At 41.6% G+C, this 27,692-nt stretch overlaps 1 protein-coding gene across 13 annotated transcripts in view; it reads left to right on the forward strand.

Moving 5' to 3' along the window:
- SRGAP2 (SLIT-ROBO Rho GTPase activating protein 2) overlaps positions 1 to 27,692 on the forward strand; it is a 251,180-nt gene that overhangs the window by 203,935 nt on the left and 19,553 nt on the right. For 12 of the 13 annotated variants that reach the window (XM_074222517.1, XM_074222516.1, XM_074222518.1 and 9 more), the window contains 6 exons: positions 1,224 to 1,251; positions 8,346 to 8,406; positions 18,911 to 18,988; positions 20,153 to 20,287; positions 22,327 to 22,432; positions 25,668 to 25,892. In XM_074222517.1, the coding sequence (XP_074078618.1) occupies positions 1,224 to 1,251; positions 8,346 to 8,406; positions 18,911 to 18,988; positions 20,153 to 20,287; positions 22,327 to 22,432; positions 25,668 to 25,892 (633 nt within the window). The other variant, XM_074222526.1, reaches the window with a different exon arrangement.

Consider the following 27,692-nt stretch of genomic DNA (forward strand, 5'->3'; position numbering starts at 1 on the left):
AGGAGGTGAGAGTTTCTTAAACATATAGTACAAGAGGGATCAAAGAGTAGAACAAGCCTGCCAGGGCTCCTTAAGCTAGAAAGGATCCTCAGAGGGTCATCTGGCTCAGAGGGGTCCAACAACCTCATCACTCTGGAGTTTTACCGGAGCTAGCCCAAAATGTAATTGGGAAATATTTTAAAAAGTAAATAAAAATAAAATAAAACAGAGATAATGTTAATTTGTGATTTTCTAAATCAATTTGTGGTCAGCAGGAATCTCTGCTCTAGCTCAGTTCCCTTGCTTTCAGGTACTGACAGCCAGAAATACAGCTGCCTGTCTTCTTTCAAATTTGCAGAAAAGTAGGTTTTCCAGTCTTCTTTGATGACAAATCCCAGTGTCTCCCAATTCTCGAAAAGTTCTACTTCTGCAAGGAGAGTTTTGCCCATCTTCTCATCTTGAATTTGGAATGAGAGCATTTCAGGTCATGGAAACAGGAGTAGCCTGATCATGTCTACATTCAATGAACATTTATTAAGCCCTACAGTTAGGTGGATAGAGAGCTGGCCCTAGACTCAGGAAGATATGAGTTCAAATTTGGCCCTAGACACTTTCTAAGTTTGTCTCATTTTCTCAGCTGTTAAATGAGCTGAAGGGCAAACCAGGCTAGTGCCAGGAAAACCCAAATGGGGTCACGAAGAGTCAGATAAAAAAGCAACTAAAAAAAAAAAAGCAATTGAACCACAACAAGATGTTCCAGGCACTGTGCTAAGTTCTTGGGGGAAAGTACAAATACAAAAAGAGACAGTCCTTGTGCCCAAGGAACATGGTGGAGAAATCTCTAAGAGATACCCCAAAGTAGAGCAGCCAATTAAGACACGGGATATCTGCTGGGAGCTCTCTCCTTCATTTAAGAGCACCTCCAGGCAGAGGCCACGAGAAGGCCGATTACCAGGGCCTTGAGACCTGGCAGGACAGCAGGCACCCCAATAATGAATGGGCTTCCATGAGGCCTGGGGGAGAAGCCAGAGTAGTGAGTGCAGCCTGGTAAGAAATGGGCCCGAGGCACCCCCTAGACTTTGTCATCTGCTTTTCCCTATCTCAGTTGAATGACAGCTTCCTCCTCAGTGAAGGAATAAAGTTTTACTCCAGACTTTGGAATTGCTGCTCCTTCTCACCTTTTCCCCTTTCTTCTTTCTCTTTCATTCCTGGATTGGTCATTATGGACTTGTTGGGCACCACAGCCGTCGGAGCTCAACAATAAGGAAACAGGTAAGGACCTCTAGTAGGGGCTGAGGACTGGGGACTGGGGGAGAGGGAATGGTTTCCTTTGAGCCCACCCAACAGGCTCCTTCTCTGGCTCTACCCAGTTTATATGGGACCTTCTCTTCCTGATTAGGGAGAACAGTTCATATTTACCTTGAATGCTACTAAATTTGAAAACTTAAAGGACCTTGTGATTTCAGAAGTAATAATGATGATGACGATGACAATGATGATGATTATGAATAGTACCATTTATTTGGTACTTTAAGATTTGCTAAGCATTTTATTTTCTTTGAATATTTATATGTAATTTATGAAATAAAACAAATATTTCCATAACATAGTATAATTAGAAGAAAAACCACTTTGTATACATTATTTCATCTGATCCCCACAACTGACCTGTGATGTTGGTGGTATTATCATCCTCATTTTATAGATGAGAGAAATGAGGCTCTAAATTTGCCCAAGAATTATGGCAGGACATAAACTGAAGTCTTCCACTCTTAAATACAACCCCACATTGACAACTAATTTTATATTGCCAGCTAATAGAGGCTTTGCTATGATGCAATGTGCAACTTATTTATGTCTTATTTTTTTTTTTTATCCATTACTGTATTTGAAAAAATTGACTGTGTGATAACCATATTCCTGGGATATGGCTTTCCCAATTTAGGTAGGTCAGTCCTTGGAAGGACAGATTAACCTTCCATCACTGTACTCAGAGATGTTTCCCTTTGATAGGACTTTGGTTGTGCTCTGCCTAAACAGTCTTTTAAGAACGCACATCCAGGGGTGGCTAGGTGATACAGTGGATAGAGCACCGGCCCTGGAGTCAGGAGTACCTGAGTTCAAATCCAGCCTCAGACACTTAATAATTACCTAGCTGTGTGGCCTTGGGCAAGCCACTTAACCCCATTTGCCTTGCAAAAGCCTAAAAACAAACAAAACAAAACAAAAGAACCCAAGTCCAGCCTCACACCACAAGGAGGCATCAGAGAAGAAACTTTAGTGAAGGTCAGAGTTTGGGGAGATTTTTCCATTATTATTTTATTATTTTAACAGCTTCAGTCATAGTTAGAACCATGTCCAGGCCTCTCTGCCCTGGTCTAGACCATTTACCTCCCTTTGGAAGCATCACAAGCTTGATTCAGTGATTAAGCACCAGCAATTCACCATGCTTGAAAGTGGGCCCAATTCACCCCATCTGGGAGGTTGTGTGATGCCCAAGTGCCACTAACCTGTGGGGCCTTGGTTCTATCACTGGACTTCCCTCTTTTCATCTCTAAGATGAAGGGGTGAGACTAAACAATCCCTGAAATCCCTTCTAGAGCCGTCTTACATGTGTGTGTCACCATATAACATCTCAATCATGGGCAAGGTTTTTGCATTTAGTTTGTGGTTTATGGGTTGTTTTTCATTTTAATTGTGATGGCGAGCCTGTTTCGTCTACAGGGAGGAATGTGAGAGGAAAGAGCTATTTCTCTTCTGGTGTCTCACCCTTGTCCTCACCTTAGCTACCAGGAAGTCAACTCTCAAAGATAACAACAATAATAATAATGACCAACATTCCTACTACCACTTTGAAGTATGTAATTTCATTTGATTGTTATTAACAACCATGGGAGGCAGGTACTCTTCTTTTCTCCATTTTACAGATGAGGAAATTGAGCTGAAGCAATTTGTTCAGGGTCACCTAACTAGTGAGTATCCTGAGGCAGAATTTCAACTCAAGTCTTCATATTAGAAGACAGTAAGATGAAGACTCCAAAACTTCTGTTTTATCTTTTGATATGTTTTTATCATAATTCCAACAGGAGCACATTTGTCAATACAATCATTTTTAAGGCTATCATTGAAATGAATTTGTATTTTTCTGGTTCTAGAGTCAGAAACTCGGTGTGAATTGTGGTACTGTTACTACCTGTGACCTTGAGCGAGTCACCTAATATTTCCCTGCCTTACTTTTCTTATCTGTAAAGTAAAAAGGCTGGACTAGATAGTCTCTGAGTCCATAACCTTATGATCCCTAGAACTTTGGTGAGAAAGGGACAAGGACGAAATGTGAAAAGAGCTGTCCTGGGTTTATAGAAAAAGTGATGATTCTCAGTGTTAATAAATGAATCCAAAATGGATTATCCACCCAGAGGTAATTGAGAGTTGCCAATATCTAGTCCCAAAAGTATTAGTGCTGTTGTAGGTTATTATGAAGTTTTATGTTTTAATAGCTTAAAACTGCATTAAGACTTTTAGGACTCCTCTGTAGAGAGGTTGTCCCCTTCTAACAGTGAATTCAGCCCACACTGATTAAAATTGGGGCATGTTTAGTTAATCTGACCTTATTTTTTTTTCTTTTTTCAAGATGATTTGGCAAGCCAAGTTGGCCTTGGGATAAGATAAGAACCATTCACTTATCACATCTCTGCCATGATTTTTTTTTCTTTCTCTCCCTTGACTCACAATTTAGTGAAAATACCATCAGATAGAACTAAGATCTTTGGGGAAGAAGGGCTAAAATTTTTTCACAATGTCATTATTGTAAATTCTCCTTCTCTGGTCCCTGCAACTTCAGTTAATGGCAAAGCCTGGGGTGCCTCCTCCAAGGGTGATTGATTGCATTTAAAGCTCAGTGATTTAATAACCAGAGGACTAGATGGAATATCTTGGAAGAAGAAAGAACAGCCCTTTTATGTCCAGTAAGGACGGGGATTAATTCAGAATTTCATGTCTTTTTATGACTGAAGGCAAGGAAGTGGTCACAGCTTCCTACTGGGAACCAATCAGATAAGACTGGAAGATAGCATGTGCCATTGGTTTGCTGGCTCCCTTTCATGGTAGTGTCACCCATTGAGTTTTCATCGTGCTATGGTCTTAGCACTTAGAGGAGTAGTGTTTGTGTAGGACTGGGTTTGCGTAAGAATTCCAGAATAGATCCCAAACCCGGAAAAGTTCATGCCTTGTTTTTGTTCTTCTGACCCACTTCCTGAATGACAACTCAACCCTGTGGTGGTTTTGTAAAGCATTTTCAACAAGTGAATTGTTTGATCTAGTTAAAAAGGCAAACAAGTAGAGCCTAAGGACAGATTGTTCAGGATCAGTAATAGAGAGGGGTACACTTAGGGCTCCCCAACCAATGAAAGAGTCGGTGGGTTTTGTTAAATTGAGGAAGCCTCTAGACCTTTATTGTCATATGATTCCAGACAGAGTGAGTCCACCCCCCACCTTTATTTAGCTAAGCTATAATTCATACCTTAGGAGATAACTTTTACTTATCTTTCTTAAATATTTCCAGAGGAGACCCTTGTACTGTGAAGTACCCCTACCTATGGGCCTAAGATAATCATTCTCTTGTCTAACTTAGATCCTTCCTAATGTACTTTAGCCCATTTCCTTTGATCTTGTGCTCCTTGGAAATAGAAAACACTCATCCCAGTTTTCAAATTCAATTTGCTACTGACTTCTCAATGAGTTGTTTGAAACTTGTATGAGTACACAGTTGGCCATCCTTAAGGGCCTCTGGAGAGGATCATTTTTCCACCTGGTTGAAGGGCTGGTTTCTCAGCACACATCACATGCTCAGGAAGGAGAATTCCCCTCTTGTAAATGTTGAGGGTTACTTTCAGGAACCCTCCCCTCCCCGGATCCTTTTGAGTCATATGGAAGCATTTCTGTTTTTAAAACTTCCATGAACTCATCCAGATTCAAAATTCCTCATCCCTGGCTTGAGTCAAAAATTCCCTTATTGGTCAACTCTCAAAATAACTAGTGGAAACCAGAGAGGCCTCCAAATTTCAACTGTCAACAATGGGACCTAAAAGTAGTGTCCCTGCTTGTTCAGGCAAAATGCCAGGAGACACCGGTTGACTGTCCTTGAACTTTTTGAGAGATTTCTTTAGGGAGAATAGCCCGGTGAGAAATATTTTGGAGCTAGTAAATTGTGGCCTAGTTGGCTAGCTGTAAACACACCATTGATGTGGTCCTCCAGCTGAGCTTTCTGGGCAATAGCCCTGGCTTGGAAATAATACTGACTCTCTTCACAGCCTCCATGAGAAAGAGTGCCTTATCTCCCTCTCCCACTCAGCCCATGTCCTCAGCAGCTAGGTCTTATTAAGCACCTCATTGTGTCTAGCATTGCCCAAAGTATCCTGACAAGAGTTACATCCTGCCGAGACCCCTCAGCTCCTAGGGGACATGAATCAAGGTAGATGCCCCAACAGCTGTAATACAGGCAGAGTGGTTCAGACAGCAGCCTGAGAAGAGCAAGCAGGCATCCACACTTCAAGGGAAGCCTCACAGAAATAACCCAGCCTCCTGCTCAGGATTAGCGTTTGCCTTTGGAGCTGAGGGGCTTGGCAGAGAGAGGAAGATAGATGTGGCAAGGGGGAGCCATGCAAACCCTCAGTGACTTGGGCCTGGGACCCTTATCTCTCTCTCTCTCTCTCTCTCTCTCTCTCGTGTATGCTGGAGAACAAGGAATGTACAATCACTTGAGGCTAATCAGCAGTCGTTGGTGATGCTGACATGGAGGGGACAAGTTAGCCCCTGGAGCTGAAAAACTACAGGGAACAGATGGGTTTTTCAGGTCATGAATATAAACATTTGCTAGGACCTTCTTGACTCCTGCTCCAACCTTGGCACAAAACATACCCTTTGGCAGGACTGCTGACACCCTGGAAACCAGGAGTCATGCCAGTCCATCCCTTTGCCTGACTCCCTGGAATGACCCACCTGCTACCCTCCTGGTGCCCAAATTCATGGGTAAAACTGGTATCTAGAGCCAAGTGAGAGGAGGAGGCGATCTCTTGAGATGGATGAAGTCCACTAGGGCCTTTTTAGCCCAAACTCTGCTTTGTTTCTCACCAGTCAGAACCTTACCCATTGTTCCCAACTGGGGGGGTTCTGCCCAAGTCCTCTTTCTCTTAGGTTTGACTTTGTATGCATTTAATTTCTGTATTCATTCAACAAGTATCCATGGAGCATGTGTTGTATGATAAGCTCTGGGTGTGATGCAAAGAGGAACAAGATGGGGTCCTTGCCTACCTGTAGATGAGGCCTCCCCAAGGAGCAAAAAAGACCAAGTGGAAGTTTATTACATAATATAGAGAGGGACATAGAGCTACTCCTTGGTTTCAGTGGAGGTAGAGAGTACTTCTGGCTGAGGAAATCAAAGGAATCTTTGGAGAAGGGAACATGCTCAACTGGACTTTGAAAAATGGACAGGAATTAGGTGGACCTAGGGAAAAGGGAAAGTGGAAGCTATTCCAAGCAGGAACAGTCCAGCAAACAAATGCCCAGACACAGGAGAGACACAGGACAGGTTTGGGGAAGGACCAGGGGCCAGCTTTGGCTAGAGAATAGAGTATGTGAAAGAAGCAATGAGTAATATAAATGATAAGGTAAATAAAGGTCAAATCAGTGAGGGCTTGGATGCCAGGATAAAAAACAACTACAGGTTTCTAATACCAAAACTTTTGGGGTCTGTTAGATGTAGTCATGCCTGTCTACATGTTTGTATCTATATAACACCTGTATCTATACATACATGTATCTATGTCTACAAGCTTGTTTGTGTGCTTAAATGCCTTCGTTCAAGCATTTTCTCTTCTATCATTACAAAATCCTTATACCAACATTCACTTCACAATCTCTTGCCCAACATGCTACATTTTGTAAGTAGGGGAACTGAGGCCCAGAAAAATAAAATAACTAGGTTGTGGCAGATTTCCAGATTAAGGTCTGGGTCTCCTGTAATCTCATATCTATCTATCTATCTATCTATCTGTCTATCTATCTATCTATCTTGTGATCTCATTGACTTCTGTGGCTTCAGTTCCCTGGTACTTTCCAACCTTAATCTGTCTCCTGGGATCCAATTATGCCCCCCAGCTGCCCTTGGCCTTGTTGGTATCTCAAACTCAATGTGTACAACTTGGATGCTTTCTTTCCTCCAAAACTTTTCCCAAGGGGAGAGCAACACTTTCCTCCCAGTCACCTGGACCCAAGCTCCATGTCACCCCTGCCTCCCCATTCTCTTCTTCATTGCACACCAGGTGGCCACATTTTTTCATTTTCACCTTCACTACATCACTCCTGGACAGATTCCCTTCTCTTATGTTCCCCTATTATAACACCTTGGGCTGTTATAATAGCCTGCTAGTTGGGCATTTGTCTCTTTCCACTCGGACCCATCCTCCATTCAACCACCACAGTCATTTGTCAAAGCATAGATCTGACCGTGGCATTCTGCTGCTCACTGGACTTCAGTAACCTTCCTTTGTCTCCAGAATCAGTGAGCCTTAGACTAGAGTTAGGAAGATTTGAGTTCAAATCTGGCCTCAGCCAATTCACCTCTCTATAAAACAAGAGTGATGAAAACAACCCCAAAACTCCTAGGATTGTGAAGATCGCATGAGATAATAATATGAAGTATGATATATTGGTTGTTAATATTATCATTATTGTTGTTGTTACTTTTCCCTTCCAGTTTTGTGGTGAGGATCAAGTAAGATAACATTTGTAAAGTGCTTTGCAAGCCAAATAAATCCTACTTGTTTTTATTGTTATTATATAAAGTCCCTTGGCATTTCAAGTTCTTTGTAATCTAGTCCCTTACTACCTTTCCAGTCTTGTTTCCCTTCAGTTTCTCCCACAGACTTTGTATTCCAGTCACACCAGCAGGGCCTATGTGCAATTTCTCAAATGGGACATCCCATCTCCCACCTCCAGGTCTTGACATCCCCCTTGCCTAGAAGGCTCTACCCTCCCTCTGCCTCACTCTCCCTCATTTCCTGTAAGCCTCAAATCCCCATCATTCCAGGGCATTCTCCATCCCCATCTTCCTCTCCCTGCAACTGCTGGGGTCTTTCCTTCTCACTGTTTCTCCTCTACTCCATGCATATCTTGTCTCTCCCCTCCCTCCCCCTAAGTTGTTTTCAGGCTTTTTTCCTCCTCTATTTGACCCTAGGGTTGAGGTTTTGTAGATTTTATGTCCAGTTAGACAGTATCTAAGTACATGCTTAAAAAATGCATGTTTGCTTCTTTGTCCTGGCTGTCTCCGTCTGAGAATCCTAATGCGCCATTTGCCTCTTTTCTTTCAGGACTCAAGTCAAGCCATTCCTCTTGTAGTGGAGAGCTGCATCCGATTCATTAGCAGACACGGTAAGCATATTGACAATGCATTTATTTCTGCTGCGAAGTGCCAGCAGATTGCTCCACTGGATCCTGGATTTTGACCGCAGCATCCTCAGAGTAGAGGGAGACCACTTCTTGCCTGCAGGATGGTCACTAGTACAGAACAGCAACACACAGACTCGGGGATCAGAAATACGAGAATAACTAATGTTATTAAGTAATGGTGTTCCCTCTTCCAGTTTGTTAAGTAAGTAAATGTGGTGCATTTGGGTTGGGTTCAGTAAATATTCATTGGCAACTAGGAGACCCTAGGGAGACAGCTCTGGCCTGGAGTCAGGAAGACTCAGTTCAAATTAGGCCTCAGACACTAAATCACTTAGCCTCTGTCTGCCTCAGTTTCCTAAGCACCCACCTCCCTGGCTTAATATGAGGATCAAATGAGATAATATTTATAAATCAATTAGCCCAATGCCTAGCACCTAATAGGCACCATTATATTATAATTATCTTTTTTCATGGAGCCATTGCCAACTGAATTACATTGATCTTCATTTGCCAATCACTATCAGACTGGTCTGAAAATAATTCCCCTTTTAGCCTTAGGTTGATCCTTATCAGAACAAGACTTTTGGCTGTATCTGTCTCATTGAATGACTCCCCACAGATACAGCCAAACTCCAGAAGTCATCAGTCCTAAAGTTGTGGGACTGAGAGGCTTGGTTTGTGCCCTGGGGCTGGGAGAGCCTTCTGGTTCATTCATATGTTTAATTTAAATCATCATAAATCTTCTGTCTGGGACACATTGAATCTTTGAAATTCTACTCCTTAATCAATCATTGCATGCAGGGGAAAACAAAGGGAGGCAAATTGTAGGAGGGAGATTTAAATAAGGAAGGAAAACTTCACATGTGTAAAAGTTGTTAGACAATAAAAAAAAATTCCCCGAATCTCTGGGGTGTCTAAGAATAGGATAGATATCCATCTGTAGGGATAGGCTCCCATGTGTGCCAAACAAAGAAAGGCAGATCCTTGAAGATGAAGAATAAAGATTGAACCTCTTCTCTACAACCCTAGAGACTTTAATTCTTGCCAGGAGGAGGATCAGGAATTTGAGTTCAGAGGCCACTCAGGTCTCTTCAGGAGCGGCAGGGGTGGGCTAGAATGAGGCTAGAATTATATCTATCTGGTCCCTTAAATATTATTTGTCTAGGAGACATGGAGTTCAGTCACTGTCATTCTAAGGGGAAGGTAGACCCTGAGTTCTGTATCCAACACTTTACCCCTTTCCTACTTAATACCAATTCCACAATGAAAACATATAAAAAATAGCAAGAAACTCATTTATCCAAGTCATAACAAAATATAAATCAGAGGTGGCATCCATAAGAGAACATAGAAGAAAAGACAATACCGAGTAATGGAGTTCTGCCATGAGACAAGGAGACTCAGCTCAATGAAGAGACTCCCTGATTTCTGACAAGGGAGAGACTCTCTACAGTCTCTAGAATAGAAACCTGGGAATAGTCTCATGATGGAGACCACTGGTTCCTCTCATGTCTTTTCAATCTATATCCTGAAGTGGAGTTGGCTTCTTCCATCTTCCCTCATCATTGGAAGCCAAAGGCCCTTGAAGCTACATGCTGCTCTAAGAAGACTGGAGCCCCTCATGAGTAGTGGGAGGAGTTGCTGACCAATGGGCTCCCTTGACAGAAGAGGAGCAGAAGGATCTCCTTGAGGGGAGGAAGGGAAGTGACCGAGATGATTTAATGATCTGAGACAGCACTTTTACTTCACAGATGTGGATCACACCCTACCTGGCCTTCTCAGCTTGTAGGACTCTTGCCTCTGTCATCCAGAGGGCACAACCAACCTATTGTCTCTAGGTCAATAACACAGAATTTCAGAGTTGGGAGAGACCCAGAGGTGATCTAATCAACTCATCCCTAGAGAGCTCCTGAAAAGCAGTTTTCTTGGCTTTTCTGGGAGACCTCCAAAGAGGGGCACCCTCCCAAGGCATCTAATTCCATTTGGGGCTTGCACTGATGGCTAGTGAAAGTAACTAGTTTTTGCTTTACCCTTGACTTTAAAATACTCAAATTTTGAATGTTATCATCCCAATGATTCAGAAATTCCTGCCAATGATATTCATCATCCAAGCCTGCCTATCTTGTCTTCTGTGTTCTGCAGAAAGTTTACCTCTGGGGGTCTGCCTAGTGTTAGAAGCCTTCCTTGCTTTCACCAAAAATCTCTCTCCTAATACCAAGTCTAAATTTGTTTCTTTGTCACTTCATTTTTGGGAATGCTTGTCATTCTGCCTTTTGGGAACAAATCATGTGGACAGTCTTATCCACTAACAGCCCTTTGGATCTAGGAAGACAGGCCAAAGATCCCTGGTTCCTCCAGGTGTCCTTGTTTGACCCTTCACCATTCTGACTGCCCCATCTCTCAGCATTCTCAAGGTTGTCCTAGGATACTCCATCATTTTACAGATAAAGAAATTGAGACCTCTAGAGGTTCAGTGACTTGCTCAAGATTTCATAAGTACTAAGTCTCAGAACTGGAATTTGAATCCAAGCTCTCTGGCTCCAATCATCTTTTCAGTTCCTTCCATTCTTGCCATCTGTAGTGCTGAAAATGGAACATTGAATTAAAGCATGGAGTGATGAGGGCTGAGTACCATAATGCCATTGCCTTCATTCTCCTGGAATTTATGGCTCTCTTTATGTAGTCAAAGACTGAAGTAGCTTTTTGGGGGCCAGATTGCATTGCTCACTCATATCAAACTTGTGGTTTACTAAAACCATCAGATCTTTGTCAGGCAAAATGAAATTTAACTATATTCCTTCATCGTGTCTTTGTGAATCTTGAACAAATTATGTAGTTTTATATTTATTCCTATTAAGTTTCCCCTTATTAGATCCAGCCTGGTGTTTTAACCTGTCAGAATCTTTTTGTATCCCAGTTCTCTCATCCACTGGGTTAGCTCTCCCTCCCAGTTCTATGTCATTTCTAATTTTTGAAATCTAATCCATCAAGCATATCTATAACAATAATAATAATAATACCATCTATGTCTTTATCCATGTCAAAATGTTAAACAGCATAGACCACTTGGACACTTTCTTGGAGACCTCCTTCCAAGCTGATATTGAACCAACCTTATTGAGTCCAACCTTATACTTAGTTTCAGAGCTATCTGATTTTATTGTAACCCAGATCTCTTCATCTTGTCCACAGCATGAAAGTAAAAACTAGATGGAGAGGATAGATCACCTGCCCTGGAGTCAGGAGGACCCGAGTTCAAATCTGATTTCAGACACATGATGCTTACTAAATGTGTGACCTTGGGGAAGTCACTTAACCCCATTACCCCACCAAAAACAAACACCACACACACACATACTCTCTCTCTCTGGAGTATACCTATCAAGGAATATAGTGTTCCCCTGAGGGGAACCTGAAGATGGTTATTTAACCCTGCACAGAGGCCTGGCAGGACCTCTTCTTTCTTCAGGTTGTGATCATGGTATTCTTCTCTAGGTATTTACTAACCATTCCCTTAATGAGTTCTAGGCTTTTGCTGGAAATCAGAGCCAATTTCATTGATCTCCATTTGGAAGATGCCATTCTTTTTTTTAATCTAGACAATATTTGCTCTTATCCAGCCCTGCTGTACCTTTCCCAGTCTTTAGGATCTATCTACATGAGGTGAATAGAATATTAGTTGAGCATTCAGACTCTCCATCACTTATCCATCTCAACTAAATACATGGCTAGCCAAATAACTCCTCCTACAGTGTTAAATCCCATTTTTTAAGCTTGTATTTATGTCTTTATTAAACATCACTGTCATTTCCCAATATGCCCACCTTCATCTTCCTCTTAACATAGAAAAATCAGCTAAATAAAACCAAGCAGCGCAGCAGCTGCATCTGACAGCATATATAATAAGCCCACAGCTCTAGTCCCCACCACCCCCAACCCTCAGTGAGAGCAGGGCAGTGTGTTTCATCATCTCTGATTATGCCCTTTAAATTACTGCTCTTGTGGAATTCTTGATTGGAACTATAGTCTAGCCTACTTCCCCCCCTCCACTGTGTGTCTTGTTCTTATTTTATGACGACCCTCAATTTTAATTTTTCAGATATTTTTAGACCATTATTCACAGTCATCTAGAGCAACAGAGGAATTTATCAATTTTTTTTTTAAAGATTATTCTTTTCTTCCTGGAGCAGCTTCGGCTCCTTAAAAGCTCTGTAAATCACCCAAAGTGAATTCAGTCCTTTGGTTTCTTTTCACTTCTGGTTCTATAGAGCAGGACTCCTTAAAATTTTTTGTGCTTTGGACCCATTTGGTCACAGTTTGGACTGTGATCCCTTCTCAGAATCATGTTTTTAAATGCAAAAAAATAAAATACATAAGATTATAAAAGAAATGACTACATTCAAATAAAGATAAAAATTTTTCCTATTCAATTTCCAAGGCCCCCTGAAATCTCTCAACAGATCTACCTATTGTGAACCCCCAAGTTAAGAATTCCTGATCTATAATGACTATATAAGATGTGTGCACTGATGAATCAGCTTTGTGGATTATCCATCCAGCCACAAACCATTGTTTGGACCATAGGCATCCTTCCTATTTTTGTTTTTTGGGGTTTTTTCTATATGGATAGTTAGGCCAAACCAATTTTCCTGTACGGCCTTTTATTATTTAATTAATGCTTTTCATAAGCTTCCACTAGGATTTAAATCTAATTTAGGAGACTCTTAAAATCTAAGACTTGGTATAATCAACACAGTGTCATCTGTAAATAGAAGCATCTGGAGAACCCCATCATACTTAAGGAATTCTTCTTGGATTGGGATTAACAAGTCCAATGTTGAGCTTTTTAAATAGTCAACAAGCTATAAGCTCAGTAAACTCTTGTATTCTCTTTACCTTTCAGCTAAGGCAGCTATGTGGTGCAGTGGATAGAGCAGTGGTCTTGGATTCAGGAGAACGGGCAGCCTCAGACACTTGACACTTAGCAGTGTGACCTTGGGCAAGTCACTTAACCCTGATTGTCCCACATCCAGGGCCATCTCCAGGTGTCCTGATCCATTTTTGGCCACTAGACCCAGATGGCTCTGAAGGAGAAAGTGAGTCTGGTGACTTAGCCTGGCACTCAAATCCAGTTCATGTGCTTGTCATGCCATCACCTCCCTGATGTTGTGATCTTCTTAGAAAAATGAAAGACAAACATTGCCTTTCAGCCAAATGTATAACTGTAAATGGGTGTAATGGCAAGAAAGTATAATGTACAAGGAGATAATCATTTACAAAAACTTCCCTGTTTCCTTCTCATTTCCTCAAGTTTCATTTTAAGTATAGATAATTCTTAGAGAGAATTTATACACATAGGAAAATAAGCATATGGTTTGGTAGTTTTTGTTAGTCTACTTTTGTCACTAGTAGTAATGTCCAATTTACCCCCAAGCATTTAGCATCCTCTCTTCTTTAATATATCTTGAGAACTGATCTCACAGGACCCTCAAAATTGTCCCATCCACCATGAGCCTCTTCTATATAATCTAGTGAATATACTGGAAACTCCACTTTCAAAAATAGAGAGGAGAGCTGATTACGGGAATATGTACAGATATTTGCCAGTTGTCCATCTGTTTTTGTCCATTAATGTCTGTGGGATTATCTAGTTCAACTAAAACCTTTACTAAAAACTTTCTTTAAATGTTAACTGTTTTTCACAATTTTTGGAATACTTTTCACAATTTTCTGCTATTTTCTGTAAGATTTTACAAGTGAGCTTAAATTCTGAAGCCTTGTTGCCCTTGGCAGCTGCATCTCTCCACATGACAAAGAAAAAAGTTAGACAAAACCAAGAACATAGGAGCCATAACTGACAGCATATGTAAGTCTACATCTATCATCCATTAACTCTCCACAAAGATGAGGGAAGTATGTTTTGCCATCCTGATTAGACCCTTTATACTATTTCTTTTGTGTAATAAGGGAGGAACCTGTTTGGTACTTTTCTGGCTTTTTGTTGTGTTTTGTTTTGGGTGTGGTAGTGATTTAATGATGAATTAATTTTGTGGTGGTAGTGGTTAATTTAACTAATAGTTAAACTTTCACAGGAAACTGAATAGTTCTGCTCTTCGAAACATTTTTCATCTTTCTGATCTGTTTAAATAAGTCAGGTTGGATTTGGGTGCATCTTCTCATTTTTATTCTATCTTCTAATTGCTATTGATTTGGATCTTTGCTTTAACAAGTTGATAGTCTCATTAGCAGTTAATCATTTCCCATCAAAATAAAACTAGTTTCATTTTATAGTATTATTTGCTGCTTATCATATCCATTGGTTCCAAATTTTTTTTAATTGTTTCATAAAAAAAAAAAATCTTGATTCTTGCTCCTGAAGAAAAATTCTTGTTTTGGATAGCCTTACATCATAGAAATCCCTACCCCACCCCCATAATCTGTTTTTTTTCTCCAATGTTCATTACGAAATATTAATATCTTAAGATGACTTTGACATGTCCTAATTTAATCAGCATTGATTATTTTTGAAAAATGTATTTTGTTTTCTCATTTTGTCCTTAAATCATAGTTGTTCAAGTGGGGAGAACAACATCCTTAGCCAGCTGAATCCTCCTTTATGACAAAGAGTAGAAATCTAGCAAAACCATGGGATATATTAACAAAATCTGATAATGTATTTAACATTCTGTCCTAATAGTACAAAGGCCTTCATTAATTTATCATTTATTCAGAGTATGACTATTTTATGGTAATATTTTCATTCACAGCATTTTAACTATTGTATATAATTTCCTTTTGGATCTACTGAATTTATTCTGTAATTATTCCTATTTTTCTTATTTTTTATAATAATATTCAATTATATTTCTGTACCATGTTTCCAGTCAATCTACAACTGATGAACACCCACTTTGTTTCCAGCTCTTTGTCACCACAAAAGTGCTGCCACAAATATTTTGATATTTATATATTGGACATTTATTTCTATCCTTGATTTCCAAGGTCAAAGAGATGTTATTTTTCTTGAATAATTCCAAATTTACATCCAGAATACTTGGATCAATTCATAGTTTGTCTTTCTGTGACTTTACCAACAACAACCATTTCTATTTTTTATCATCTTTGCCAATTTTCATGGTGTAAGGTAGCATCGATTTTTTTTTTAAGGGAAAATAATATTTTGTTGTTACCTCCACTCTATAAAGTGAGTATATTTATCAAGTACTTCTTCTATGGCAAGGCACCATAATGGAGCTTTATGGGGAACACAGATGTTATAACACCTTCAAAGAGCTTACGAAAAAGTTATAAAAATGTATATTAGTTCAGCTCAACAATGCACAGACAGAATATGATTAATGGCCAAATAAGTGGTACATTTTTTTTAAAACCAAGGAAATGGTATAGCAAGAGTTTAGATAAGAGATAATATGGGGAATAGAATGGTTTCCCAGGCTCCATGAAGGAACAAGAATTTGAGAGTGATCTTGAGGATGTCTTGAAGAGTATATCTCTAGAAGAGAGCTCAACCCTGGCTGGTGTCTGTCCCCAGTATCACAGCTAATGAAATCAGTTGTTAACTGTCCAATTTGATTGCCATAAGAAGTAAGTCCTTAAGAGGTGCTCTGATAGGTTTGCTCCTGATAGCATCTTGTGTCCTGACCCTTACCCTGATGATGAGGAAAAGTCCAATAACCATAATAATTGAACTGAATAATAATTTTCCAAAAGAAGAGGAAAAAATGAGCTACAGCTGGTACAAGCTAAAAGGGGTGACATGTAATTGCCAAACTGCCTTGGCGAGCTCCTCAGAGTAACTCCTGCAGGTTTGATTAGTTTCAATTTTTTAAATTAAAATGTTCACTAAGGAAGGAAAAACAGGAGGTTTGGGGGGATTTATCTTCATTATAATGGAAAAATCCATCTGGTTTTCCTTCATTTTGCAGAGGACAACCATTTATTTGTTCTTGTTACTGATTTCATCATCCCAACCTTCATCATCATGGCAAGAACACACAGGACCTTGCCCATAACAAATAGATGATGCAAAGGGATTCTCATGGAGCCTAGCCTTACAAAGGGTCTCTGGCCTGTTCTCTTTTATTATCCTGCCACATGAGCCAGGGCCCATTGTCCTTGCTACACTATGATGCCAGCTGACACTCCAGAGATAGAAATCTTCCAGGGATTTAGATAGCTGTGGGGCCAACCAAGAGAACACTGGACACTGTCTGGTTCCCTGAGATGACGTATACATATTACAGTATGTATAAAATAAAGTACCCATGTTATGTGTAGTATACCAAATATAATATTCATATCCACATATATAACATAACACTCATATTATAGTTTAGATAGAATCTAATATACATGTTCTATGATATAGTTTATATTATATATTTTAGATATATTTAATGCCAGCGTATTTCTTTATATTATAGTATGTGTATGTGTGTGCACATGTATGCATTTTAAGTCTCTCGATATCAGTCTGTTTGTGACTGAACACCTGCTGTTTACATTCTTTGTTTGAACAACATTATCTGGCTGTTTCCTTCTATTGGTAACATAGCCCTTTTACATCAATACTAATAGTGTTTTAATGCTGTCTCGTGTTCTGTAGGGAATATTCTGCAGATTCCCATAGAAGCATAGACAACTTAAGTCCTATTAGAAGTCAGGTAATTAGATTCTGCCTGTTTGCTTGCTCTTGCTGTTTCAATCGAATTCAGAATTCCAGCCTGGGACTATATTATTGTACACCACCAGAAATCAATTGCTGGGCTGAGCAAACACCTACTGCCTTGAGCTCCCCGGGGGGCAATTCCTTTAGTTGTGGGTGTCACTTTCCTCATGAAATAATTTAGCATCCTTTCAGTATTCAGGGTCAGGTGAAGATCACAGGCCAAGTTTGTGATACTGTATATTTGGTAAATGAGAGCTGTGGGAAGTAAGGAAATCCACAATGATTAAATACCAACTATGTTGAGGCACTAGTCTAATAGTCCATTTTATAAATACCACCTCATTTTACCCTCTCAATCACCCTTTAAGAGGGGTGCAGGCTCCATACCTCTCAGACTGACTAATATGCCCAGAAAGGACAATGATCAATGTTGGAAGGGAGGTAGGAAATCTAGGACACTAATACATTGTTGGTGGTGCTGTGAACTCATCCAACCTTTCTGGAGAGCAATTTGGAATTATGCCCAAAGGGCAACAAAAATGTGCATATTTGATCCAGCAATACCACTACTGGGTCTATACCCCAAAGAGATGATGTAAAAGGGTAAAAACATCACTTATACAAAAATATTCATAGCAGCCCTCTTTGTGGTGGCAAGGAATTGGAAATTAAGTGAATGTCCTTCAACTGGGGAATGACAAACTGTGGTATATGTATGGAACACTATTTTTCTATTAGAAACCAGGAGGGATAGGAATCCAGGGAAGCCTGGAAGGATTTGCATGAACTGATGCTAAGTGAGATGAGCAGAACCAGAAAAACATTATACATCCTAACAGCAACATGGGGGTGACGATCTACCTTAATGGACTTGCTCATTCCATCAGTGCAACAATCAGGCACAATTTTGGGGTATCTACAATAGCGAATACCATCTGTATCCAGAGAAAGAATTGTGGAGTTTGAACAAAGACTATTACCTTCAATTTAGAAAAAAACCATTATCTTATTATGTAATTTTGCTATCTCTTATACTTTATTTTTCTTCCTTAAGGATATGATTTCCTCTCTCATCACGTTCAACTTAGATCAATGTATATCATGGAAACAATGTAAAGACTGCCTTCTATGAAGGGGTGGGGGAGGGAAGCAAGAATAGGAGAAAAATTGTTAAACTCAAAATAAATAAAATCTTTCTTTAAAAAAGGGGGTGCTGGTCCATTTTGCAGATGAGAAAACTGAGGCAAATCAATTCAAAGACTTATCTGGGATCCCACAGCTAGGAAGTATCTGGAGCCAGACCTCTTGACTGCAGGCCTAATTCTGTATTCACTTTGCTACTTGACTATCAGAGAGACCAAGGGATGTCCCTTCTGGTTGAAGGAATGGCCAAGACAACTCAAGGAACAGCCCAGGGATGGTTTTAGAAACAGCCCAAATGGCTTGAGGAACAGCCCAGGACGGCTCAAGGAAAGGCCAGAATGGTTCGAGGTTCCTCCTGACTTCCAAGTCCAGAGTTCTATCACTGGTAGCAGTCTGCCTCACAACAAACTCATGGTGCTTCTGACTAGGATTATAAGAAGGAACTTGTTAATATTTCGGAGAGAATTGAGTCATATCCTTGACTTAATCCAATAAACTTTATTCACCTAATCTTCCACTAGTGAAGGTTTCACCTCTTGGTTGTTCTAAACTGTGTGACATGTTTTCAAGTTTTAAGAAAAGAGAGTCTCCTGGCTCCAGGAGTGGTATCTGTCACCTGGCTTCTTCCTGACTATTCTTTCTGTGTTTTTCCAGGGCTACAACATGAAGGTATATTCCGGGTGTCTGGATCCCAAGTGGAGGTGAATGACATCAAAAATGCCTTTGAAAGAGGTGAGGAAAAGACCTTGCAGCTAAAGAAAGAAATATATGTTCACTTTCCTAGGAGATAGCCAGGGAGTAACTAGCCTTCTCCGCTCCTTAGCCAGGAGAGTTGGCATTTCTCACAGCCTGGTCCTTTCTCAGGGAAGGCAGGAAGCTAAAGCTTGTCCTAGTTCTAGCTTCCTTCCTTAGCCCCATTCGTCTCAGTTCTCTGTAGCAGATGAACTACTGAAACCCAAGAAGTTAACTGGGATATCTGGGCAGTTTATGGCTTCATTGGAACCCTTGGCAGTAGTTAATATCAAAGATAATGCGCCTGTTCATTGTAGCCCATTTATAATCTTGTGGGCTATTAAGGTAATGGGCAAGCTTTGGTAATTTCCGTCACTGAAATGGATATATATAGTTTCAATTTGAGGTTGGTCCTATCATTAAATCTAATTACATCTGATGTGAAATTTTCCATGGGGAGCTCTGGGATGATTGTTCTCCTTTAAGTAGGTGTCTTTTGTTTTGAGGAGTGTGAGATGTTCAGAGTAGCTGATCCCTCTGTCTACCCTTTCTTCCCCTGGGTCTTGATCCCCAGACTGGCTCTGTGACTTGTAAGAGTAGCAGATGCTAATGGTGACACTGTCTCTCCTATTCCCTGCCCCATCTCCTTTATTTTCAACCCCACAGGGATTTGCCCCTGTGCCAGATTGGCACCAAAAAGCTTGTACGGATGAACTCTATTTTCTGGTCTCTGGGTCCTCTGGGGCTGAATGGTCTGCCTTCACCTGATGGCCAGTTTATATCCTCCTATGACCTTCATGCTAGACAGACGGCTGTGAGCCTAGGGGCAGAGATGGATGACCCCATAACTTGTATCTTGAAACAGATCACTACAGAAAATCCCTTTGCCTTATTTACCAATTCTTTGCAAATCTTGCTCTAAGCATAGCATTCATAGAGGAAATGGGATTTTAAAAGTTCCATAGAATCTATGGAAAGAACTTGTCATAGATAGGGTCATTATTGCTAAGGTTTCTGGGAGCTTTGACTTAATGACGGACAGCTCCTGGAAGAAGATAATCTCTTCCCTTTAAAGAAGGGAAGCCTTCTTAGAGTAGCTTCCCACCCACCTTCTTCTTGTATACCACATTTGTCTTTGCTTTGCTTTGCATTTGCTGTCCCCAGGAGAGGATCCGCTGGCCGGAGATCAGAATGACCATGACATGGATTCCATAGCAGGTGTCCTGAAGCTTTATTTCCGTGGGCTAGAACATCCTCTCTTCCCCAAAGACATCTTCCATGACCTAATCTCCTGTGTCAGTAAGTAATACATCATCAGACTGACCCACCAGGCAGAACAAGTGTCATTTTCCCTTGAACCTTCTGCTGCAGGTAGAAAATCCCCAAGAAGATTCTCTTTTCCTCTTAAAGTTGTGTTTTCCGCTTCTTTGTTGGAAGTTTCCCCCTCTTCATTGTCAGCTCTACATGGGGGGGAGGGTCAAGAAAGGGTAATTGATGTCTTTTCTTCATTAAGAGTCTAAGAGAGGATGAACAAGGGAAAGAATACTGAATACAGAGACCAAAGACCTTCTTTTCTCTTGTAACAAATCTATGCGACCTTGGGCAAGTCTTAATATCTCTCTGGCTCTTGAGTCTCCTCATCTGTTAAATGAGGTTAGACATAATCACCTCTGCATTCCCTTCTAACTCTCAAAAGTGAGGTCCTAGAACTGGGGCTTAAGAATTCTGACTCCCTCCCTGATTCTGCCTCAATCTTGAACTTTATTGTTACTCTGGACTTTATCATCTTTTTGCCAAATGTTTTTGTATATTCCCATAAAAGGTAATCATCTTCAAACATTTGAGGCTTTGTAAATAGTGTCTGTGCCTTCCATTATACAGAGAAGGAAAAAGCCAAGATTTTGGCACAATTTTTTTTTCTGCCTGTTTGTCTAAAAATGGCATGACAGTATCTGTTAGGTATAAAAACATGGGGCCTTCTCATCTAGGTACACAGAGCTTCTGTGATGTAAAAAGGACAACAGATAACCTGAGAGAGAGCCAGAGAACAGTGGCACCAAACACATAGAAATGAATCCCTGGGAACTGCTTATTGATTTAGAAAACCTAGAAAATTAACATTATCTGTGATGTAACATTTTTATTTATTTTGTTAAATATTTCCCCATTACATTTTAATCTGGTTCTCTAGAGTTTTGAAGACAAGTTTGCTGGTAGTGATTTTGATGCCTCTGGTGTAGACCACAGAAGTAACACCAATTCTGAATTGAGTTGAATTTTAGTTTAACAAAAAGAATTATGGTGCAACAAGAGCCTGGATTTGGAACTGGAAGAGACTTAAGAGATCACTGACTCCCTCACTGTACTAGTGAGGAATCTGAGGCCCAAAGAGATTGAGTGACTGGCACAGGGTCACACAAGTAGTAATAAGCAAAATTGGGATTTGAATCTTAATCCCCCCAATTCTAAATCCAGTGTTTTTCCCTCTGTATATGGTGCCCCATGTTAAATGTCTACTATGTGTAGGATATTATTGAAGTTATATTCACTGTTTCATCCAGACCACAAACCCTCTTTCTCAGGGATGTTGCAGCATCTTTAGCAGGCAGTGTTGGCATCTGGTCTCACTGGTTTTCCATAGAACTTGGGGTTAGATGGATAGGGTCATTATTGCTAAAGTTTCTGGGAGTTTTGACTTAATAATGGGGAGTAGAAGCTCCTGGGGGTAGAAGTGGCAACACTTTGGAAGAAGATAATTTCTTCCCAAACCACCTGAAGTTTCTCCTCATGCTCTGAGTTTCTAGCTTTGATTCAAGTGCACACACCGACGGTTGGCTCTTGGTAGCTGGTGCTGCCTTTCCTGGTTCTCTGAACAGATGGTCTTCATGTCAGCAGGTTGTGTGCCCTGAAACCTTTTGCCTTACCTGGTTGCTCTTCCTTTGCCCTGGGGAATCTGAAGGTCGTTCTGATCCAGGGCTTTGATTGACTGCCTGGTGTGAAACACCGAGGCAGAGTAGTCCACACAAACTGCTTTAACTTGCTGACCCTCAGGCAAGATTTTCTGTTCTCTGACCCTTCTGTCAAGGTAGCATTGTATAGGCCATTCCTGGACCTGAGCACCCAGACCATCTCCATAGACTTGTCACTTCTGCCTGTCCTCATCAAGCTGGGCCTTGGATGGGTCTAGGATGGAGGGCTTTTATCAGATCTCTGGGACTGACTCTGCCATACTCAAAGTGTTGACTTCTCTACCCCAGCAAGTGGTAGAGGGGAAATAATTCATTGCCTTTTACTTTTCTGTTATGGGAAAAAGACAACTCATTATGTTTTCCTTTCAGGTATGGACAATCTTCAGGAAAGAGCTCTGCACATCCGGAAAGTCCTCCTTGTCCTGCCCCAGACAACGCTGGTCATCATGAGATACCTCTTCGCCTTCCTCAATCAGTGAGTAGCCTTCCAGGGAGCTGTATCCCTCCAGGGGATCTTAGATGATGACCCCAGGATGTGAGAGGGACATAGGTTACTGCTTTTGTTTTAGACTGTGGTCATCTTTTCTCTTCAGAGGAATGTGGATCAGTGCAGCCTCTGCCATCAACCTGGTTCATTTCTTTTTCTTTGTACCTCTATCTGCCCATCCCCTTCCAAGCAGCCAGGTGGCACCACTGAGAACCAAGCACAGGAGTCAGAAAACCCGAGTTCAAATGCTACTCATATACTTTCTAGCTATATGATCCTGGGCAAGGCACTTAACTGCCTCTTAGTCTCAGTTTCTTCATTTAAAATGAGGATAATAGAACTTACCTCCCAGGGATGTTAAGAAGCTCAAATGAGTTAATATATGTATAGAGCTTTGTAAACTTTGAAATGCTCTATAAAGGCTAGATAATATTATTTTTTTCTTTCCTTTTTCCCTTCTTCCTCTCCCCATGTTTTGCTACTTTCTTTTTCTTCTTTATGGCCTCTACTTGGGCTTGCCCAAGTACCCAGCAGGTGTTCCCTTCTAAAACTGTCCCATTGTGACCATGCCCACTGTCTTAGTTAGCCTCACCCTGATCTGGCACCAGGTGACTAGTGGCAGACATTTACCAGCAGTCCATCACTCTGGAGCAGTCAACTATCAGCATCCCATCATTGGCCTCACTCCTCCCAAAATGAGTGCCATTATGCTCCTCCCCCCCCCAAAGGAAAAGGGGCAGAATCTACCCTGTTTCTCTAACCCCATGGGGCCAAAGCTAGAGTAAGACAGTAGGGAGGAAATTCTGGAGATCCAGGCAGTACATGACCAGAATGGTCTGTCTCTATTCACCATGATTTCAAAATTGGATGTGTCTATTTATGTGAGAGATTGAGGGGGGGGGGGGAGAAGAGAAGAGAGAGAGATAGAGAGAGAGAAAATGTGTGTGCTTCTGTACATATGTGCAAGTGTGTGCTAAGTCCCTGGGCAGCTAGATAATGTACTGGAGAGAGCAGCCTTGGTCTGGAGTCAGAAAGACCCAAGTTCAAATCCAGCCTCAGACACCTACTACTGGCTCACCCTGGACAAGTCACTTCACCCTGTTTGCCTCAGTGTCTATAATATGATCTGGAGGAGAAAATGGCAAAATCACTCTAGTATCTCTGCCAAGAAAATCCCCAAAATGGGGTCCCAAAGAGTCAGATGTGGTTGGAATAAGTGAACACCAAAAATTCGTGACTCCCAGCCCAGGCTTTCTCCACTGTGTTGCCTCACTCCCTGAGACCTTTTGCCTTAGATTGACTTTCAGGGCCTATATCATTTCCAAAGATAATATCTACTGCTAATTCATTCTATGAGAAGCAGGAAAAAAAGCCTTGCTGACCAGCATTCCTTAAAGAGGCAGTGTGAACCCACTATGTGACCCTCCTATGGTTGTCACCCTATAAGCTCAATCCCCTTGTACAGCCCTGCCACCAGCCCCAGGGCTTGTGCTTCAGGGTCTCAAGAAAGGCAGCCCCTAGAGGTCCTGGCCTCAACTCTGTGCTCTTCAGGGGTCTTGAGGCAGCTCCTTCTCACTTAATTCCTAATGAGAGAGAAGGAGTCAGTAGCTGGAAAGGGGACAGTGGTAGCAGAATACATGTACAGTACTGCAATGAATGGTTCACAAATCAATTAAAAATGAAAGCAAAGTTGCCTTCCTATTCCTAACTCTAAGAACAGTGAATTTTTAAAATGTGACATAGATCCCACAGCCAGGTGAGTCAATTTATCTGATTTATACTAAGCTATAAAGAGTTGAATTTTCATTAGAGAATCATAGGTGGAAATCTGGGAGGGTCCCGAGAAACCATTGAGTACAACCTGTCCACTTTCCAGATCAGGAAGCTGAGACTGAGGAAAGTTAGATGACTTGTCTAGGGTTGTATAGTAAGTATTTGACATAGGTCTTCCTCACTCCAAGCTCGCTCCATTTACGGTCTACCACCTTGCTTCCTCCTAAATCACTAAGAAATGGTAAATTCACAAATTGATATTGCAGGTGTGCAGTAGAAAACCAACAATACTTGGAATTTGGGTATACTCTCATGAGAGACAAACAGTATCTCAGCACAGACCTCTGGGGACAGAGATAAGGGAGGTTGATAAGAGATACTGCTGCCCTATGAAAAGCAACCTGGGCCTCCCCAGCAGGGCCTCTTCAATACCTCTTGGGTCCCCAACCTCATTCTGCATAAAGGTCCTTCATCCCTTACTGGGCCCTGGGGACCCAGTGCTACAGCCCACAAGAAAGGGGAGTTTCAAGAGAGAACCTGGTGGGCAGCACTGACAAAGGGAAGATGTGTCCCTGGGACTGGCCTCAATCTGTCAGGGGATAGGGAGGCCTCAGAGGGTGGCAGCGGCTCTCTGAGGAATTCAAGTCTGTGGCCAGGTTGGAGATGTGGCCATAACAGCTGTTTGGAAGAGGGGGAGACAACTTGGGGAGAGCATTCCCAGGATAAATAAATCCCTAATAACAAAGTCAGTCTCCATCCAGAGGAAGCTCCTTAGAAACTGAACATCCTGCTGCTCTATTCCTGAATAGATCCTGGATGTGCCAGTTGAGGGGGATACTATGAAAATGAAAAACAATTGCATCAGCTGTTCCACAAAGAAGTGTCTTGGCTTGACAGACTAGGAAAGCTAATCACTTGACTTTTTTTTTTCCTCTTTCCTAAGCCCAGGACTTGGAGAGAGAAGTCAACCCAATAATGTGATCATTTTACTTTAAAGCAAGCTATACAATACCTGCGTAATTGCTAAGGTACTTTAGGAGTCCCCTATCAGCCCAGAGGCCGGACTTCCGCCATATTTAGTCCAGGCCACACCAAGAAGAGCCTTGTCGAGAGAAGTCACTGAGCCTTTCCACCCCTGGGCTCCTAGGAGTTGGGAAGGGAGTTGGAGGGGCCAAGTTGAAGGGGAACTAGATAGGGAAAGGGCCCAGGATCAATGAGAAACCTTTGTTTAGGAGGCAAAAAGCAGTATCTAGGAGATAGAAGGTTCCTGAGTGTGACCTAATCGATGTCACCTTACTATCTTGGCTGAAGAAGCTTGGGGGGTGCCCCAAGAGGGGCAGGTGGCAATTTGCAGACCTTCTGTTTTTGCTCTTGGCCCTGCCTCCCATGATTTCTGTCCCCATGCATTCATGCAGGCTCTCCCTGGCTCCCCTTCTCTTGTCTCCTGTAGTTTATCACAGTTCAGTGAAGAGAACATGATGGATCCCTACAATCTTGCCATCTGCTTTGGGCCCACGCTGATGTCGGTGCCCGAAGGCCACGACCAGGTCTCCTGCCAAGCCCATGTGAATGAGCTCATCAAAACCATCATCATCCAGCATGAGAATATCTTCCCAAACTCCCGGGAGTTGGAGGGCCCCGTGTACAGCAGAGGAGGAAGCATGGAGGATTACTGGTAGGTGGACAGAGAAGGAAGGGGAGGAGCATCCCCCTCCCATGCTGACCACCAACAAGAAGACCTGGGGTGAATGCCAGGGCAGAGAAGGTGTCCAGCCCCCAGGGTTCAGATTAAATTGTCTGCATCTCCAGGTCTTGTTCACCTCCCTGCTTCACCCTTCTCAACTAGAGAAAGGACAAAGGGCCACTGCAGACCACACATCCTGCTTTACAGGGATCCCAGGGAAAGGGATTTCATGAGGTTTTTTTTTTTTTAATGTAATTGAGGCAAATCAAATTATTTTTCTAAATTATTCCCATTTACCCAGTGGAGTGAAAGAAATTGTAAAAGATACCAAATAGTGCAATACTTCTTTGATATATTGCCTGAATGAATGAAGGAAATCTGTATTTATTGAGCACCCACTAAAGGCTAGTTGCTGGGCCAGGGACCAAGGAGGCAAAGAAAATAGGGAAACTACCCCTACTCTCAAGAAGGATCGCCTTCTCTCCACCACCACCCACCCCCCACATTGAGAAAATAAGACAAAACTCCTATAACAATAACTAGTCGAGTAAAACCAATTCACATTCCAACCTTGTCCTCAAAACAAGCTTCAATCTGCACTCTGACCATCACTTCTCTAGTAGGAGATGGGCAGTGTGTTTCATCACAGAACATTATCTAGAGTTGTGGTTGGACCCTATATGGATCAGAGTCCTTAAGTCAAAGGTATTTGTCTTTACAATATTATTGTAGGGGCAGCTAGGTGGCTCAGTGGATAAAGCACTGGCCCTGGAGTCAGGAGTACCTGGGTTCAAATCCAGTCTTAGACACTTAATAATGACCTAGCTGTGTGGCCTTGGGCAAGCCACTTAACCCCATTGCCTAGCAAAAACCTAAAAAACAAAGAAACAAAAAAACCCAATATTATTGTAATTGTATCATTTTTTTCTCCTGGCTGTGTTCACTTGACTGCATATTGCTTCATACCAGTCTTCCCAGGCTTCTCTAAAACCATCTCCATCATTTCCTATAGCTCAGTAGAGTTCCATCCCATTCAGATCCCACAACTTGTTCATCCATTCATTCCCCAATTTCGGTCCCATAAAGGCCTTTGTCCAAAGATGTTCCATTCTAAAGGGGAAGGGGAAAGAAAAGATCATTGGGGAGAGAAATCGTATATAAAGAATTTGTTGACTAAGGGTTGTGAAACACCCTAGATAACAGCACTCTTCTCCACAGACTGTAGAGAGAAAGGAGGCATCCAAGTGGGCTGGTTAAATACTGTTGTCTTTGGACATCTGGTTCATGGCCTGGTCATGGCCTTTGGACAGCATGGGCTTCTGGAGAATTTGAAGTGGCTACAGATTCAATTCTGTTGCCTCAAATTTGATATAACTCCAACATGATGTGACTGGATAAATGAAATCCTAGCTCTGAGATCTGAAAGGAACCTCTAGAGGTCACTTCGGCCAGTCCTCTGCTTTCTGGTGTTATTTTTCTGGTGTTATTTCTCTCTTTTAAGGCAAAAACAGTCGAGGCCTCCAAAGCTTCAGTGACTTGACCTAGATCATATCACTGCTGAGTGATAGAGTTTAGCCATTAGAATCCTTGAGAGTTAGAGGAATCCCATTGGTGATCTCTTCTGTCTCCCATGCATCCTCTCCAGAACATGTTGTTCTCCAACCTCTGCTGGAGTGATGGAGTAATGAAGCACTCACCCCCTCTTGAGATAGTTCATCCTAGTCAGACAACTCCAAAATTTATATTGTGCCTAAATCAGAAACCATAGAACATGGAGCCCTTGGTTCCAAC

This window comes from Macrotis lagotis, chromosome 2 (genome assembly GCF_037893015.1).
Source record: "Macrotis lagotis isolate mMagLag1 chromosome 2, bilby.v1.9.chrom.fasta, whole genome shotgun sequence".
Classification (NCBI taxonomy): Eukaryota; Metazoa; Chordata; class Mammalia; order Peramelemorphia; family Peramelidae; genus Macrotis; species Macrotis lagotis.